The 18,405-nt window shown below is 45.7% G+C and overlaps 2 protein-coding genes across 11 annotated transcripts in view; one reads left to right on the forward strand and one right to left on the reverse strand.

Annotated features, from left to right (window-relative positions):
- Positions 1 to 18,405, forward strand: part of MEIS2 (Meis homeobox 2) — a 158,370-nt gene that overhangs the window by 137,700 nt on the left and 2,265 nt on the right. For 5 of the 9 annotated variants that reach the window (XM_083166838.1, XM_083166837.1, XM_083166839.1 and 2 more), the window contains 3 exons: positions 8,401 to 8,459; positions 9,935 to 10,045; positions 12,635 to 12,728. In XM_083166838.1, coding sequence (XP_083022964.1) covers positions 8,401 to 8,459; positions 9,935 to 10,045; positions 12,635 to 12,693 — 229 coding nt within the window. In that variant the 3' untranslated portion in view covers positions 12,694 to 12,728. The remainder of the gene's footprint in view (positions 1 to 8,400; positions 8,460 to 9,934; positions 10,046 to 12,634; positions 12,729 to 18,405) is intronic. The other 4 variants (XM_083166840.1, XM_083166841.1, XM_083166836.1 and 1 more) reach the window with 2 other exon arrangements.
- The window catches only part of CDIN1 (CDAN1 interacting nuclease 1), a 284,765-nt gene continuing 274,013 nt past the window's right edge, over positions 7,654 to 18,405 (reverse strand). Inside the window, exons 11-12 of one of the 2 annotated variants that reach the window (XM_083166848.1) lie at positions 13,853 to 13,996; positions 7,654 to 10,143 (exon numbers count right to left, since the gene is read on the reverse strand). In XM_083166848.1, the coding sequence (XP_083022974.1) occupies positions 13,858 to 13,996 (139 nt within the window). In that variant the 3' untranslated portion in view covers positions 7,654 to 10,143; positions 13,853 to 13,857. The remainder of the gene's footprint in view (positions 10,144 to 13,852; positions 13,997 to 18,405) is intronic. The other variant, XM_083166853.1, reaches the window with a different exon arrangement.

Raw genomic sequence — 18,405 nt, forward strand, 5'->3', positions numbered from 1 at the left:
GCCACCCAGCATAGAGAGACACGGGGTGTGGTTACCAAATGACTGGGCATGCGTATGGATCATACCACACATGTGCAAGGACATTCAGCGAACAAATCAAGCATCTCGTCTGCAAGTTGATTGAAAAGAAGCCGCCCGTTTGGAGGCGGAAACCAGACGTTCCCAGTTGGCAATGTAGGGTAAACCGTTATTGCGATAGGAAGTGCTTACTACAACAGCGCTCTAAATAAGTAAAATATAGGTAAACAGAATCTAATTAATACCAATAATACTAATAAGTCCATGTCATTGTAAAACCCAAAGCGGCGTATTCTTCATCTAGATTGGCGTTCTCGCCAGGTATCTTTGGAGAGGGAGGGGAGAGAACCTTAGAACAACACCAGGTACCTGGAGAAATGGGTCTTATTGATTCTCCACAAGCAGAGCCAGCTCCTCTATAATTACACACTAGCAATACACCCTGCTCCCAGGGAAAATGACTGTTTGCTATATAAGATCGGCAAAGCAATTGTGGATGTAACAGTGATAAATAGCAAGATAGGCTCCATCAGGCCTCCGCTGTACGCTCCGGAGAAGTGATGACACTGAATCCGGCATCATGGTCACTCCACACCCTCGTTCTATCCCCCCCTCTCTATCATTATATGCCAGCCCCATGTTAGGCCATCAATCAGCAGGAATAGGATGCCATGCATCATATACTTAATATCTACTGTACGGAATCTCGCGGTATCTAGTTGTATGTCTGCTTTGTTATTAAAATACTTGATTAGCGGGGTGACAAATTCTAAAAGTAATTAATGAAATGCAAAACCTAAGGAAGAACGTACAGAGGCACATGTGTGACCCTTGCTTTGGAACATGCCCATGGTCAGGTCAGAGCCATTTCTGTGCCAGCTTGTTGTTGTGCCTACAAAGGATCCTGGATACACACTGCAGATGACTGTGGTCTTCTAATGGTGTACCGGGATGGGCCACACGGAGCATTTACGGTTGGACACCTACTTTCTGTTATTTGTAGGGCATCCGAGAGCTGAAAGTTCCTCTACATGTGTGAGGTCAGCGGGAATCAACATGGACGGTGTAATGGTTACCATTACTGCCTCACAGCACTGAGGTCATGTGTTCTATTCCCACCATGGCTCTAACTGTGCGGAGTTTGTATATTCTCCCTGTGCTTGGGTGGGTTTCCTCCGGGTACTCTGGTTTCCACCCACATCCCAAAAATATAATGGTGCGTTAATTGGCTCCCAACAAAATTAACCCTAGAATGTCTGTGTGTGAATTTGTGGTAGGGAATATAGGACCTTATTCTGCTCCATTCATAGATCCGCGTGCGTTCGCATGTGTCCGATGTTTGTGCATGCGCCCGGTGTGTGCACCCATCCTTGCGGGCAGAGGGGGGAGCATTAACATATGGCAACGTCCAGCATTTCATGGGCGTTCTCATGCTAATGCGGCCATGATGGACATGCGTGGGGCGGGCAGCTGGCATCACCCGATGTCAGCTGCCCACCCACTTCCACCCGAGCATACACACATATATAATGTTTTTCAGAGCAACGTGCACCTTCCACATCTTTCAATGGGCAGCGACCATCGAAAGATGTGGAAGGTTCCCACTGACATGCGAATCAATGTTTATGTGAAACATCCCTTCACGTGACGTGCGAATGTACGCGCCCTGCGAATGGTGGTGTTTGCACTAGGGAGGGCATAAAGCCTTAATGCCCCTAGCCAACATTAAGCAATAAGGAAAGCCCCAGGGCAGTGGCTCTTAGGAAAGACACACAGGTTCAGATAGCTCATGAATAGAGTGTCCGTCTGCATTGCCAAAGAGAAGCTGTTTGAATCTCGGGTATATCAGCATCTGGAAATATAAAAAAAAGACATTGTGATTTTTTATTCGGTTATATAGTCCTAGTAATGAGTGGTGGTCTTTAGGGAAGGGTAGTAGACAGTGGCGAGTCCAGAGGAGGAGCTGCAGCACGGTTCAAAATTCAAATAGGCGAGCCACACCCACTGCTAGTGTGTCCGTTTGGAATGACAGTTAGTGGCAGTGGGTGTGGCTTCCCTATTTGAATTTTGAACTGTGCTGCTGATGATTACATTGAATTTGAAGTGTGTGTGTGTGTGTGTGTGTGTATATAATATACACGCACACACAAACACACTGAACCAGTGTAGAATAAGACAGGGCCTGCCATGCGTTCAGTTACAGGTAGGACCTGTTTGGCGGCAGACCGGCCAGGTAGCACTAGCAGTGACCTGGCTGGAGTTGCACACTCCCATGTGCGCCGGCTTTTTGAACACACAGGTGTGTTGACGCCCCAGGCAAACTGGCCACAGTCCATTCCATTTAGTGGCACTGAATTAAACAGCAAGTAGTATGTTGAACAGAGAGATAGAGAGAGAGAGCACGGGGGAAAACAGGAGCATCAAAGGATATGCCTGCAAGCTTTGTTAAGGCCAAGCAAAATCCTGTTTCAGTTGTCAGAGCTTGTTGATGTTGTAAAGAACGTTGCATTTTTTTCCCCCTACCTCTCTCTTCCCTTCTCTCTCTCTCTCTGCAATATGTCGTTCTGCCTTAGGACAGAAAGTAAAACAGAACGGATGAACAGAGTTCCACTCCATAAATCAGCCTCTCCTCTATACCAGATCAAAGCGCTGACATGCTCCCCTCCCAGCCCTACTTGTCCACTTCAGCTTCTTGATGGACAGGTAACATCTGGCCCAGAGATTTCTCCCAGAGACCTAGAAAATATCTTCCTCACAGCTAATCAGGGCTAGAAAGGCTGAGGACATGCACACTCACCTTCATCTCTTCAATCCTTGCACTCTGTAATTGCTCCATTTCCGTGGGCACTTTTTTTATTTTGTTCCTCTGCGTCCATTGAAAGAAACGCGCTTTGCTTTCACGCCGCACGGCCTACATCGCTCCCTTCTGCGCGGTCTACAGAAATATTCTGATTTTTGAACGGAAAATAGACAATGCGGAGCATTTGGCGTTCCACATATGAAATTATTTCATGACCGTGTTTGTACTGACACGAGACTGTAGGAATAACCTATATATCCAAAAGTGTTTTTTAAATCCTTAAGACCTTCATCTCGTGCTTTACGCCGGCATGGGGCTCCAAGTCACACTATAAATACCGCAACGCTTAAAAACAATCTCCGACGGGAACTGTTATTTGTATTATTGCCTCTCCAGCAAAGCAGCGTGGAAGGGCCCAGTTGTATGCAAATCTGCCTGATATGCAAAGTACGCAGAGCGGTGAGGCCTGGAAATGCTATCTCTTCTTCAGCGGGCACACGTCGTATGCAAAACCCAAGCACCAGGACCATCTGCCTTCCCCCTGCCACCTGGGCAGTGGCACCCAGGAGACCTGGCAGAAACCAAATTGAGGTTGCAATCATCCAGGTGCATGTATTACTCGCCCAATATGCATTTAGATAAAGCTCTGTTAGCCAAGCACTTGATGGCCATTAAGGAAATGAGATCACGGCAGCTACTTATTGCTGTTGTGTTTGATAATGGTCGCATATCAATATTGTTATTAAACATTAGACTTGAAAATTTGGCTGGAGACCAATGTGTTTCATATAAGGGTGACCGGTTCCTGGTTCTGGAATAGCGTGCAGGACATCTGTAAGAGGAGACTAAAGCATGTTCTTTGTAGATCAACTGCTTTCTATTTTTTGTCATGTTTTATTGTTATTCTATTATTTAACCCTTTGAGTGCCAACATCTCTGTGAGAGTTGTGCAAAATATCCGCTAAAAATGCCAGCGTCACTCACATTTGTTATATAAATTCAAATAAAAAATGTTTAGAATTATTTTGACAAATTCACTTGGCACTCAATGGGTTGTTATTATTATTATTATTATTATTATTATTAATAATAATGATAATAAGCTATACATTTTTACTCATATATTCAAACAACCAAACACAGGCCTCAACTGAATTTTATGTGATGTCCGTGGTGACATCACATAAAATTATATTTATGTTAAATCCAACCTGGCAGACAGATTTTTTTAGTGATGGAGTCTATTGATGCAGAACTTAATACAACACACTATACAGCAGGGCTGCCTACCCTGCGGGATTTCACTCTGATGGGGTGGCGTATACCTGATCGCAGGAAAAGTAGCAACCCAGTGATCAGGTCCGAATAACCCACAATGCTGTAGAGCAGGCATTCCCAATCAAGGCACACCAACAGTGCAGGTTTTAATGATATCCAGGCTTCAGCACAGATCCCTCAGATACTAATTAAGTCACCTGTGCTCAAGCCTGGATATCTACAAAACCTGCACTGTTGGTGTGCCTCGAGGACCGTGGTTGGGAATGCCTGCTGTAGAGGATGCTACAGGGAAGGAAGACCTGCAATGAAAACCTAACTCCCTCCTCAGACTTTGGGGGATTTCTTGATTGATTTAGATAACAAATACTTTCCTGCTGTAATACATTCAGGATATAGCCCTTTGCATTATTGGTGCCATTCCTCTAGTGACGGGCCTCTTAACCATTTATGGTCTGGACCTCCGTTACATCAGTCAGATCTGGAAGTCAGCCCCGGGACTTATTGATCATTTCAGTTCTGAATTAATTATACGAGTAGCTCCTGGCAACAAGTCAAACCGTGTTAATAAAGTATGATGGGAGATCATGGACTTGTAATAACACATTTATAATAAGTCATTGGTTGCTGGTACCCAACAATGTCATCCTATTATTTGGGATGGGGGCCCAAAAAACCTCCTGGTCCTTTCCCAAGGTAGAATCACTCTGCTCCCATCCGATGAGTCCATGACCTTAGTTGTGGCACACACACATGTAACTGTTAAGGTGCCACCCGTAGACCCGTCATACAGATTCACTGGTAAATGTTGATGTTCTCCAAAGCGTCTCTCTTCTACAGATAGATTATGAATACAAACTTGCCCTTTATAGGAGAGTGCCCACTAAGAAGGAACAACAAACGTAACACAGATAATATCATTTATCAGTGTACGGTAGGTTTAATCTTCCTTGTAAACAAACCACAACTCGAAAGGGGTTTCCAGGCTGCATGGTAACAGGAGAGGGTCATGCTGTTCTGCGTGTTGGCCCCTTCTTAGAGTGCACACATGGTGTAGGGCAATCAGTGGAGAGTTCCCAGTTTACTAAACATTTCTGTGTAGTATCCAAAGAAATGACCCTAGTTTGAACCTTCAACCCTCCATTTAATGACTTGTTTGAAGACAGGCTTGAGTACCGAGCTAGAGGTGTGTTGGGGGCTGGGATCCCTAATGGTTTGCAGACCTTAGAGGGTCTTTGTTGGGGGATAAAGTGAAGCTTGCTACATATCTGCATGTTTGATAGCGTCGGTATTAACTTCTGCCCAGGTTAGTTTCTGTCTTGGCAGTACAGATGTTTTGTCAACTCTCCAGGCATCATTGTGTGTGTGTGTGTGTGTGTGTAAATACAACAAGGGAATGCGAAGTGAACATTTCATATTAATAGAACAAACTGACTTACTTGGGCTTATGTGTTTAATGATCATATTTAACACATGTGACGGGATCCAAGCACGGGTACGATTGGCCCCAGAGCCTGTGTCTTGAAGGCGTTCGTGCTTGGTTCCTGTGATCCTCCTCCCTGGGGTGACTGGGTACACTGGGGCAGATTTATTAAGCCGGGTGAAGTGAGACAGTAATAATATTTCTAAAGTGGAGAGTGATACACAACCCGCTAATCAACTTCCAACTGTCATTTTTTTTCAAACCCAGGCTGCAACTTGACAGTTAGTAGCCGATTTGCTGCTGCAATGTTACCTGCCACTCTTATCATCTCATCGGGCTTAGTACATCTGCCCCTGAGTGTTCCGTCATGTGCAGCTGGCACACAATAACCGTTTGCGCTCCGTGGAAGAGCAGCACCCATGTTTTTCCTCTATGAGAGGTGTGGTCATGGTCTACGGGGGTGTGCTTTATACTAGTACCTTTTATTTTGTTTAACTCGAAACACAGAGGATTAATGGCAACAATTACCAGTTAAGGTAACATGAAAAATTGCAGGCACTCAGTCTGGGATTACCATCTAAATTAAAGCCAGCCTTAACGGCCCAGTGACTTATGGCTCTGCATGTCCTTGTCAAATAGGGGACCATTACTACCTACTTTTAGGGAGGGGCTGGAGGGAAAGTCCCCCCTGCACTTAATGCCAAACACATGTTGGAATATAGGATACACACCCCGCACACCCCTCTTGGTAAACAGAAATGGTGCGTGCCAGCCCCCTGGGCCTAGGTTTATGCACTGCCCTGGGCGACTTTAACCCTTCACTGTCTAACAGCTGATAAATCTGTCATGTGTCCACCCCACACGCAAATTCCTAAGGGACCCCTTTGTTTAGCCATGGAGCCCCAGACCTAATTCGGCTGCACCCATTGATTGGATAACGAGCGGTTTCTGCATTCGCCTTAGATGATGTTTATGAAATGGATCTCTCTGGACCGGGAGCTGCTGTCCTACATACGCCGGAGTGTCCTCTGTGCGTTTTATAAGTCTACAGTTAGGCACCAACAACTAAACAATGAAACTACTGGCAAAAGGAGACATTCTGTGCACAAGAGTCAGTTCTAGATACGTTTAGCTGGTGGGAGTGGGGTCTTGTATGCCTATTACTAATGCCCCTTTTATTCTCGCTTGGGTTCATGAACCATTAGTGGTGCCTGAGAATTGGTGCCTCTGCCATAGTCATAAGGGCACCGAAAACTTGTGCCCCCACACACAATGCATGGGCCAGAGCACTGCCCCTGGTTCTACATCTGCATTGTACTATTAAGTGGCAGCAAAATGTGCCAAGGCTCTAAAATATTGTGTCGCTCCGAGCTCGTGATCAACACCAGAAGCCAACCCAAGTTGGCACTGACCTCTGCATGACCCCTTGCTTGCAAAGTTTGGGTCAGCAGGAGTTGGTGGGTACGGGGGCAGTAGGGGGGCTTACTCCTGGAGCTCTACGGTCTCTGTGAGGCTGGCAATAAAACATGAGACAGTTTAATGGATGTCTCTGCTGACCCTGCTGAAGCTAGGTGAAAACACAAAGCCTACCTCATTTAGAGGCGGACTGGGTGGGGAGTGGGCCCAGGGCAGGGAGATCAGAAAGCAGCGGACTTCTGGGGGCTGGAAATCAGAAACACGTTTGGTGACGGCCTGAGATGCGTTATTGTAAAACACTTTGGAATAGAAATGTGTTACCCCAGAGTTTGTTAACGCAGGGGCGGCGGAGTAGGATTATTGGAGGCGGCGGCGGGGGGGGGGGGGGGGGGGGGGGGGTAGTCATTCACTCTGTCCTATTTATCATTGAGTGTCTTGTTCAAAATAAAGTGGAGAGTGATAAACAACCAGCACCCAACTGTCATTTTTGGAACACATTCTGTGCCATGGCAGTTAGGAGCTGCATGATCACATTCCACTTTATCACTTCACCAGGCTTGATACATCTGTCCCACAGTTAGGACCTTAGTAGGAATCTAACCCAAGAGCTCAGTGTTGCTTGGCATTAATGCGAACCCTTACACCCAAAGTGCTGCATTATATATATTTATATATATAAAACGACATAGAAAATGGCAATTTTCAAGCATTATCACGATTTATTTATAGGGTGCTGCTAGACACCATACAGATATGGGTTACATGAATACAGTAATATAACAGATAAGGATACGTTTAGGCATAATAGCACTTATGACTGAGATCAGGTGTAGGTACAAAGTCCCTGTGTGTGTGTAAATAAACCACATACAATAAGCATAAGGCACAGGTTCTCAAACTCATTCCTCAGGACCCCAAACAGTTCACGCCTTCCAAGTCATCCAGGAGGTGCACAGGTATACTACCGATTGGGTACAAAATCCCAGCAATTGGTATACTGACAGCCAAAATACTGACAGGGGGTCAAAACCACCCATCCCACACCCTATCCCTTATTCTAGTGTCTGACCCTAACCCCCCCACGGCCAGAACTTACCCCCGGATTCCCGACTGCATCCCTTCATTACTCAGTGACACTTTTACAGAAAAACCCCGGGTGGAGCGAAAATCATTATTTCAATTGTGGATCTGTAAGGAAACCTGGAAAACATGAACTGTCTGGGGTCCTGAGAAGTGATGGCATAAGGTGAGTCAGGGACATACATGACAGATGGCGAAAGCATGGGCAATGAACGTAGGATACAGGGCACCAATGTATGATCAATCTGGAACATTTTGCCTGGGTTACAGGCTGAACCCAAAAACCTACAAAGTTTGGAGAACCTATTGGTAATTGCACATAGCTACTGTTCTGCTGCAGACTGTGTGATAGCAGAGTAACAAGGATGTCTCCTCTCCTGCATTACAGGTTCATCAATGCCAGAAGACGGATAGTCCAGCCGATGATCGATCAGTCCAATCGAGCAGGTAAGGTGACTATCGTCAATCTCCCTGCTGGGTGTGAATGGGTTAATCCGCTGTCAGAACCTTCCAACAGTCAAAGGTTTATGAAACAGAGAAGGGTTCAATGGGGGCAGTAAATAAAATGCCACAGCAAGACATTCTGTCAGACAGTAGGGACAAGAAGAGGGGGGGGGGGGGATCTCACCCCCTTAAGTCTCAGCATCCCACCATAGGGAGCAGCTAATTGGTGCTAATTGGAGATTTCCAGCCTGCTCTCAATACAATGACATCCCCTCCTCCCTACCAACCGCTAATTGGCACAAGGTACTGGCCCACTAAGAGTCACAGTAACCGTTGAGTTGCTGGAGCAGGTGCTGTGTTACCGAGGAAGGGTTACACTGCTCATTGCTTCTGGCAGTGTAAGGAAGCCTTCCCCATATGCAGCCCATTGTGTGCATTCATACACAGCCTATTCACACACCACTGGTTGTGGCTGCATTGTACCACAGGCTCCTATAGGTGCGGGGTGAGAATTTGGGGGGTGCAGGACTAATTGTTTTTTGGAAGCAAGTCACACATCATTCAATGCACCAAACTCATCTCTTCGCTATGGATTGTTATTATGGAATCTTAGTGTGTTTTATTTATGTTGTATTACGTTTGCCCCAGCTGATGCGTCCTCCTTAAGCCCAAACACTATTAACAGTCATAAAGTAATGTTTTAATAAGGAGCAGGTTCTGCAATACAATCCCACCGAACAATGGGGCAGATGTCTTAAGCCTGGCGAAGAGATAAAATTGGAAGGTGATAACGCACCAGCCAATCAGCTCTGTTTGAAAAATGGCAGTTGGGAGTTGATTGACTGGTGCATTCTAACCAACTCATTTATCGCCACACCAGGCTTAATACATCTACCCTAATTAGATTCCTACAGTCATTGCCTAATTTGCACATGGCAGAGACACACTTAAGGGGTACATTTATTGTAAAAAAATTAAGAGCGGCTGTTGCCAATAGCAACCAAACATCATTTGATAGACAGAATCTGACTCAAGTCTTTTGCATCTCAATGACCGTCAGACTATAATGAACTAGGAAGTGGTGTGACCATATTTCCGACCAGTCCTTACACTAAAAACGGAAAGGTGTTGCGTCAGGCCTTGGTATGACCAGATTAAGTAGGCCAGGCCAACCTGTGACTTTCCAGCGGTGGTGACACTACAATTCCCAGCATGCCCTGCCACAGTTCTTGCTATTAGGGAAATTATAAAACTGTGGCAGAGCATGCTGGGATGTGTAGTTTCACAACAACCGGAGAGTCACTGGTTGGTCGGCCTATTCTAGAGGTTCCGACTGGTCCATTACTGGTTCTGGTTCTTCTATAACATAATGTACCTTTATAATGTGTGTGTTTCAGTACTAAAACTGGAACCTTTGCTGATTTCCGGTGTGTCTTCTCTTCTTCTCCTTCCCTGTGTCCACGTTTGACCACAATCAGGTTTTCTTCTTGATCCTTCAGTGAGCCAAGGAGCAGCGTATAGTCCAGAAGGACAGCCAATGGGAAGCTTTGTGTTGGACGGACAGCAACACATGGGGATCCGACCTGCGGGTGAGTCATGGCTTTTGCTACAGGGCGTTTAACACTGTTTGCCGACTCGCATTGTGAGACCTGAATCCCAGCGTAGATGTCACGTTGGCTTCGACCTCCTGTGTCCCAAGCAGGAAAAATAGATTATAAACATATGTGGGCAAGTGCCTGCAATATGCTCTGTACAGTCCTGCATAACCCACGTCATACATTATATGCACTGGGCAGACTGTAATGTGAAACTGTAGAGATGATTTGCTTGTAAGCTGCACTGCTGCTGATAGTCACTATATTATATACAATATCCATGATTTTATAGCGCCCCCTAAAGGCTGTTGGCATAGCTGCCTTGTTATAAGTATAACCATAGCTCAATGGCATGTCAGTTGTCATTCTGCTGAGCCTGTATGGCCCCTCAAGGGTTCTGCAACCCCCAACAAAGTACATACACAAGAACACGGAGTCTTACATCCAAGTAAATGACGAATAAGTGTTGCTTCATCAGCGCTCATAGCGCTCACATTAGCAGCAGCGTGGTGGAACCTGGGGTTAGGTGCCCTTGAAGGAAGTATGGAGTAGATCATAATATAAACCTGGGTTACATACTACACGATGTGTGTTTCAAGTGGCATTACCTGGGACAGAACCTGGCACATCGGCAAGTGCGCACACACTAGCAGATGCGGTCAGCGAAGGATCACAGACGGCGGCCATGCTGCATCTGGCAGTATGACCCTCACTGGTCATGTACAGTACAGTACATCTGTTTCCATGGCCGCGTCCTTTACAGCGCTATTATAAAAACTACTCCCGTTTGTTTTTGTCCCCCCCAATTTATTGTCTGTACCTCATATACCTTGTACAAAAGTTTAATAAAAGATCCAATAATTAATTTTTTTTAACCCTTTGAGTGCCAGAAAATTTGTCAAAACAGGTGTGAAAATTGCCAAGCAAACCATTTTTATTAACCCTTCAGTGCCAACGTTGCTGTGAGAGATCCTGGAAATATCAGCAAAAAATGCCAGCGCCGCTCACAGCGACTGTGTTTTTTTGGGTGCAATATTTAACTAAACGTCAATGAATTGACTCGGCCGTATTTGTATTTATGCTAAAAGAACAGTCGCTGTGATAGACGCCGGCATTTTTAGCGGATATTTTACACACACACACACACACACGCACGCACACACACGCACGCACGCACGCACGCACGCACACACACACACACACACACACAGAGCTTTAGCTTGACTCTCTTCTAAAATCTATAAGTACCCCTTATAGTTTTTCCCATCTGCTCCACAGGAGGTTTCGGTCCTCCCTGAGCTCGCAGTAGGACACTTGCGTTACAGTTTGACAGGTGCACTGCCTCAAGGTTTTCTGGATTTTTGGCTGTGGGAAATGTGGTTTTCTTAACCCAGCAAAAGAAGTTAGCTAACCTGTTTCTTAGTAAACAAATCCAGAAAACATGACCTGCTGCATGGCAGGGGTGCTACTTGAGAGCTGGTGTTAGAAACCACTGACCTATACTTTAATAGTGTCATCAGCTAATCTAGCCTGAGCTACACATGTGTTCAGATCGATTTGTTGGGTCTGAGCCGAGTATATTATAACAGACTCCAGGTATAGACAAAGTTGGGCTATGACCAATAGGTACTTGTTTCCTAGCACGGCGCCACCGACTTTAATTGTATGCCATCGGGTCAACCAAATCGCATGTGATGTGATGCGACGCGACCGACCCAATTTTACATTGGACCCAATGTTAAATGCCCCCCAGACCCCATTTTTAATTGTATACCCACCCTGATGGTTAATTATGTCAAATGCCCCTCCATTATTAACGCCACCCCACAGCGTTGCGAGCGCAGCAAGCCCGCGAGGGGCGGCGGTACGCGTCCTGCGACCTTTTCATACCCCCACTATCCACGTCGGCGAGGAGTTGATTTTCTATAGTGTGGCGAGCCACCGAGCCCGAAGCCTGGCGAGGGCACGCATATTACTTCACAGGTATTGCGCGTCCACTCGCCACGCTTCGGGCTCGGTGGCTTACTGCGCTCACCACACTACATAAAATCAACTCCACACCGACGTGGATAGTGGGGGTATGAAAGGTCGGAGGACGTGTACCGCAGGCATCGCTGCTCTCGCCAAGCTTTGGGTTGGCGTTCATTGTGGGGTGGCGTTAACAATGGGGGGGCATTTGACATACAACTTACCCATCAGGGTGGGTATACAATCAAAAATTGGGTATAGGGGGCCATTTAACATTGGTTCCTATGTAAAATCGGGTCCATCGCATTGGTCGCATCGCATGCCATTATAATAGCATGCGATGCGACCAATTTTTAAATTGTCGGGAAAGCTCTTAAAAAGCCCGAAATCGGGTCGGTCGGGTCCCATCGCATACCTTAAGCTAAGGTATGCGATGGGACCCGATGGGCGCCCTGCTAGGAAACAAGTAGCGACCAATATCCCAGCCAGGGGATGGCACTTATCTCACACGCATGTGGTGTCATTTGTTAGTTAGCGAAGGGAAGGACTGATCCACATATATGTTCATGCAGAGACTGAGTGAGTACATGCTGACCCTTTTTTCCTTCTATCTAGGGCCTATGAGTGGAATGGGCATGAACATGGGCATGGATGGGCAGTGGCACTATATGTAACCATCATCTTGCAGAGCAATCGCTAACAAGGGGAAGTAAGTATCTGCAGACTCTCAGCTTTCTATGATAGTTCCCAAGTCCAATGTTGCTCAATGTATGGTCCAACTGTAGGTAAGGAGTCCTCACACATGGGGATAACCACCTGCCAAAAGCTTCTCACAGCAGTAGAGCGCCTGGCACAGGTACTTTTCAGGGGGAGTGGCCTAATTAAGAGGCGTGGCCATGCCAGAAAAACTAGTACTTTAGGCACCTCCCTGACCACACTGCCGCATGTGCTGGGTGGTGCAGTGCTGCTGCCAGGTAACGGGGACCCTACTTTACCCCTCCATCAGACATGGGCCCGGGTAATTAGTACCCCCTCCCCACTTCTCTCTTGGCGCCAATGGCTGTTACACTCACCTCTCGGCTAGATGTGGCCCTTTTGACATATTGATTGACACTGCCTTCTTCGTCAATTCTTTTGAACGACATGTTATACTTATATATACGGTATCACTAGGTAAGCTTGGCATATATATATATTATTATACACCTGAAGGGTCTTATCTGCCTTTGTCACAACGTCCTTTCTAAACCTACATCCTGAAGGTGACACCTATTCCGGAGCATTAAATTCCTGCTGTGAAATTAAACAGGTTTCAGATTTAAAAAAAAAAAAAAACGGGAGACGTTGGGGCTGGTGAAACTGTCCTTTGAGTGACATGAATCTGTCAGCCTCGGATGAGTGCCCAAATTAGCCCATATGCAAAGATTAAAGAGTCTCTCCATTACCGAATGACTATTGGTGACAGCAGTGACGCATCGCTTGGGGAGATCCTGCCTTTATTTATTTTAACTTGTTGCTTCCATCCCCCCCCATCCGATGCGACACACAGGACAGGGACGACAGTCAATAAATTTAGCGAGAGACATATTTAGGGGCAACTGAATGTGAAGCAATGGATTTTTCACTGAGGACTGAATGACTGCACTTGGATTAAGAAATCCATTACACTTTGAAGCTTCAAGTGTTTTTGACGTATTAAAAAAAGAAACCTATATAATAGGATTGTGTGTGGCTGCCAGTTCTATCCTCTTGGCTGAAGGCAGCAGAGCAGACAGAATTGCATATAACATTGAAGCTTCTTTGTTTAATGAGGCCGAATATAGGAAGACCTACCTTGATTAAATCATTCTGTATATGTAAATAGAGGCCAGTGTTTCGCGGAGCTGCCGCCACATCCACGGATGAAGCCAATTTTGCTGCTTCTTCCTCCTCCCTTTTTTTTCACAAATGCAGTCGGGAAACGGGAAGCAATGTACCCTATAACGGTCACAGAGAAAACATTTTCTCAGCTTGGATAATTCTTAATACAGGCTATATAATTCCGAGCCTATTTAATTACATAACATATTTTATGCTTCATGACCAATTACATTAATAGCTTAATACAGAAGAATATTATCCTCTCTTGATTTGATTATGCAGCCAGACAATATGGTATATTTGGTACTTAATTATCATCATCCGTTGAGGAGGCTGCCGTGCTAGAACAAACACGGGGACAACGATACACCCTGGGACGTTCTGCTCTCGCGTTATTCTAAAGGCTGCACGTCTAATGACTTGTCGTCCTGATATTACCGCGTTACGTGTGGAGAGACATATGCCAGCTGCTGCTGTTTGAGGGTGCCAAGAGAGGAAGGGGGGTACTAAATACCCACGCCCAGGTCAGATGGAAGAGGCACCCCTGTTACCTGTTAGCAGCTCTTCCCAGCACATTGCTATGTTCTAGGCTGCAGTGTGGCTAGGGAGGGGCTTAAAGTGCAATGTTTTTCTGTATTTTATTCTGAGCGCATGGACACGCCTCCAATGATTAGGCCACGCCTTCTGAAAAGTACCTGGGCCCCGCCAGACTCTCTACTGCCCTGCCTGGCCCTCTCGTCCACTTTGATACCTTGTGAGATTACTACCACCATTATCTGACCGGTACCAGCAAACCCTGCAGCCCCAGCTGGGTGTCTGACCTTATCTGTTCTGTAATCCCTCATACCAGAGATGCCCAAACTCTGCCGTTACAGGTCCAGCTTTAAGGATTTGCATGCCTAGATACTAACTCTGACAAATTGACTTAGCCATCTCGATTTAAACATGGATATCCTTAAAACCTGCACTGCAATGGCAGATTTTGGGAAAATGTTGACTAGGCTTTTACTGTAACATCACAATACTGTATATCGTGAAGCTACTGTACCGGATACCAGATCATTATACACTGTGCACCAAATACCCAGACACATACAAATATATATCATCAGAATACTAAACAAACCCACAGGTGTGTGCACTAAAATGACTACGAGCCACATTGTATTGCTGAACCGCTGACTGCACCAACTAGTAATAATTCATAATATAATCAGATATAAAAATAGTTCAACCCTTCTGTTTACAGACAGAGTGATAAAGTAGAGAGAGAGCTAAAGCACCAATGAGCTCCTAGCTGCCATGGTACAAGCTGTGTTTTAAAAATGACAGGAGCTGATTGGTTGGTATTTTCTCTCTACCCTCTCCCTCCAAGTCTTGGTACATCTGCCTCGAAGTACAAAAGGCCCATACCTGTAATAGCAAACAGATGCAGGCCTGCTCTGAGACCCATATATCCAACTGCCACAGCCCTATCTGCTTGTGTACTGGTGCAGATACATGCATCTGAGGATGCTAATGAGCAACAGTCCCAAATGGACGCCTCTGATTGGGCGCTGGCTGATTCACCTCTGAAGTATGCGTGCTTATATGATTTTGTGAGCATGCTTCATTAATACTTCTATCCTTCTACAAGAGGATTGCAAGTATTATAAATATGTTACTATAATAGTGTTCATTCTAGCAGAGCCGGCCCTAGCCTAAATGACACCCTAGGTAAGATTTTGGCTGGTGCCCCCTAGCACCGCCACTAGTTCCCCCTCTGACCCTGCTGCCCTTTCCCAGCACCATCATCCCTCATCATAACAGTCATCATGTTCGTGCTCCTACCCGCAATATATTAAATAGAAACAGTGCACACATTCAGTCTCGCAGCCCAAACAGGGGTGTGTTCTTGCTGGGAAGGGGCATGGCCACACAATAGTACCCCCAATTCAAACTATGCCACACAGTAGTGCAACTTTATTCACATTATATCATGCGATGGTGTCTCTTATTCACGTTACATCACACAGTAGTAACACTTTACCTTATGTACATTACTCCTCACATTATTCACATTATCCCCTTAGAAAAAAATCCTGAGAAAATATTGTATTTTAAGCACTTCCATGGCCACACTGCAAACCAGCACAAAGCAGTGTGTGCTGGGCAGAGGAGAAGAGCTGCAGCTGCTGCTGTCACTTAAGGGGAGGGGGCCCGGGGCCCCCACTGGGCCCTTCCATCAGCCTTTGGCCTGGGTAATTTGTACCCCCTACCCTTTCTCTCGGCACCCCTGATAATACCACACAGTAATGCCCCTTTCACATGACACACATTATTAATGTCCTTATAACCATAATGCCCCTTACACATTATGCCAACCTTTATTAATGCCCTTCATACACATAATGACACACATAATGCCCATTACACATATGTTGCACATTATTAATGCCCTTATACACATGACACACTAATGCCTGTTACACATATGTCGCACATTATTAATGCATTTATACATGACACACATAATGCCCCTTACACATATGCCGAACACTATTGCACAACCAACCCACCCACAGACAGCACTCGCACAGCCGCTAACACGGTGACCTCTGCCTCTGCTTGGATACAGATGTTTACTCATACATCTTGTCTCAATAAGCCATGTAGCTCCTGGCCAGTTCTGCTAACGTTGGGTGATTTTTTGCTGAAAATTCGTCTTATTTGCATTGTTATGACCAGCACACACAAGGAGCTTCCAATGATTAAAATTATATGTGGCATAAATATATTCTGTGTGCGACTGTACCTGCATAGAGAATGTTATGTTACAGTGATTTCCATGAACACACTATTTCATATGCAGATACAGCAGACACAGAATATAGGCATTCTGCATATCATTTTAATCAGCAGAAGCTGCTGATGCCCCTAGGCACCTTTCAAAACCCTTGCAGTTCCTCCTCCCTACCTGGGGTGTTGCTGTCTGCTTTTGGTGTTTCTGATACAGTCTGATCTGTACTGAGATACAGGACACAATGTGATAGACACCATTGCAGACAGCAACACCCCAGGCAGGGGAAAAAGAACTGCATGGATTTTATAAGCTGTGGGGTGCTCGAATGAACGTTACTATAACACCCAAATGTATAAATGAGGTGTAAGTGTACATCTGACATAACCTGGGTGTCTGCTCTGAGGCACGCTGTCCGTACCATTTCTATGTATGCAGAATGCATACAAGTGCCAGGTTTTACATCTACATTTGTGCTCAGACTCAGTATGTGCCCCAGTGACACAGCATTAGAATCACAACGGAGAGGTTCCAGTGGCGGGCTTACACCGAGTCGGTCTGTCTCAGGCAGGTCCCGCTCACTATACTAATGGGAGTGTGCTTTACAGTCGTCATGGTGATGTCATCCACATCATAATAGCGATATGGGTACTTGTTTCCTAGCACGGCGCCCATCGCATCGTATACTATTATACTAAATATGGGTATACGATGGTATGCGATGCGGCGCGATATTGTACAATAAAATATTGCATCGCATCGTATGCCATACAATGGCATACGATGCGATCATATACGATTTTTTATTGTACAAGCACCCTGATGGGTCCTTACAATGTTAAATGACCCCCCATAGTCAACGCCACCCCCAGGATCAACGCCAACCCAAAGCATGGTGTGTGCGGCGGTACGCGTCCTCCGACCTTTTCATACCCCCACTATCCACATCGGTGTGGAGTTGATTTGAGATAGTGTGACGAGCGCAGCGAGCCACTGAGCCAGAAGCGTGGTGAGTCCCGTGAGTGAAGTAATACGCGTCTGTTTACCACGCTTTGGGCTCGGTGGCTCGCTGCACTCGCCACACTATTTAAAATCAACTCCACGCCGACGTGGATAGTGGGGTATGAAAAGGTCGGAGGACGCGCACCGCTGCGCTCGCCGTGCTTTGGGTTGGCGTTGATCCTGGGGGTGGCGTTGACTATGGGGGGGCCATTTAACATTGTAAGCACCCATCAGGGTGCTTTTACAATTAAAAAACGCATTGCATCGCATGCGATGCGCTTGTGTACGATGGACATCGGGGGCGCCGTGCTAGGAAACAAGTACCGCGATATGTTAAAAGGAAGAACGCCATTGTTTTTCTCATGACATTCAGCATGTTGGATACGTCACATAACTACCTTCCCAATTACAAAATTAGAGTTACATCCAAGATGGCCGTCATACTGGTGACATACCCTAAAAAGTTTCCCCCGCTCCCATATCATAGGCGTAGGAAGTGGATTCATATTACGTTACTGGTTTTACTTTTGACAAGGGTGTTTGTACACTTTGGAGTACATTTACGTAGATGGGAGTTCTATTGAAGATGGGCTATTGCCAATAGCAACCAATCCGATTGTATCCATTAGCTTCCAGAAAGTGCTATATAAATAAGTAGAATCTGATTGGTTGCTAAGGGCAACATCTAGTCTTTAATATAATACCCATCTTAGTAAAAGTGCCCTGTATATACTTTTACTACAAG

This window comes from Crinia signifera, chromosome 12, assembly GCF_055691185.1.
Source record: "Crinia signifera chromosome 12, ASM5569118v1, whole genome shotgun sequence".
Classification (NCBI taxonomy): Eukaryota; Metazoa; Chordata; class Amphibia; order Anura; family Myobatrachidae; genus Crinia; species Crinia signifera.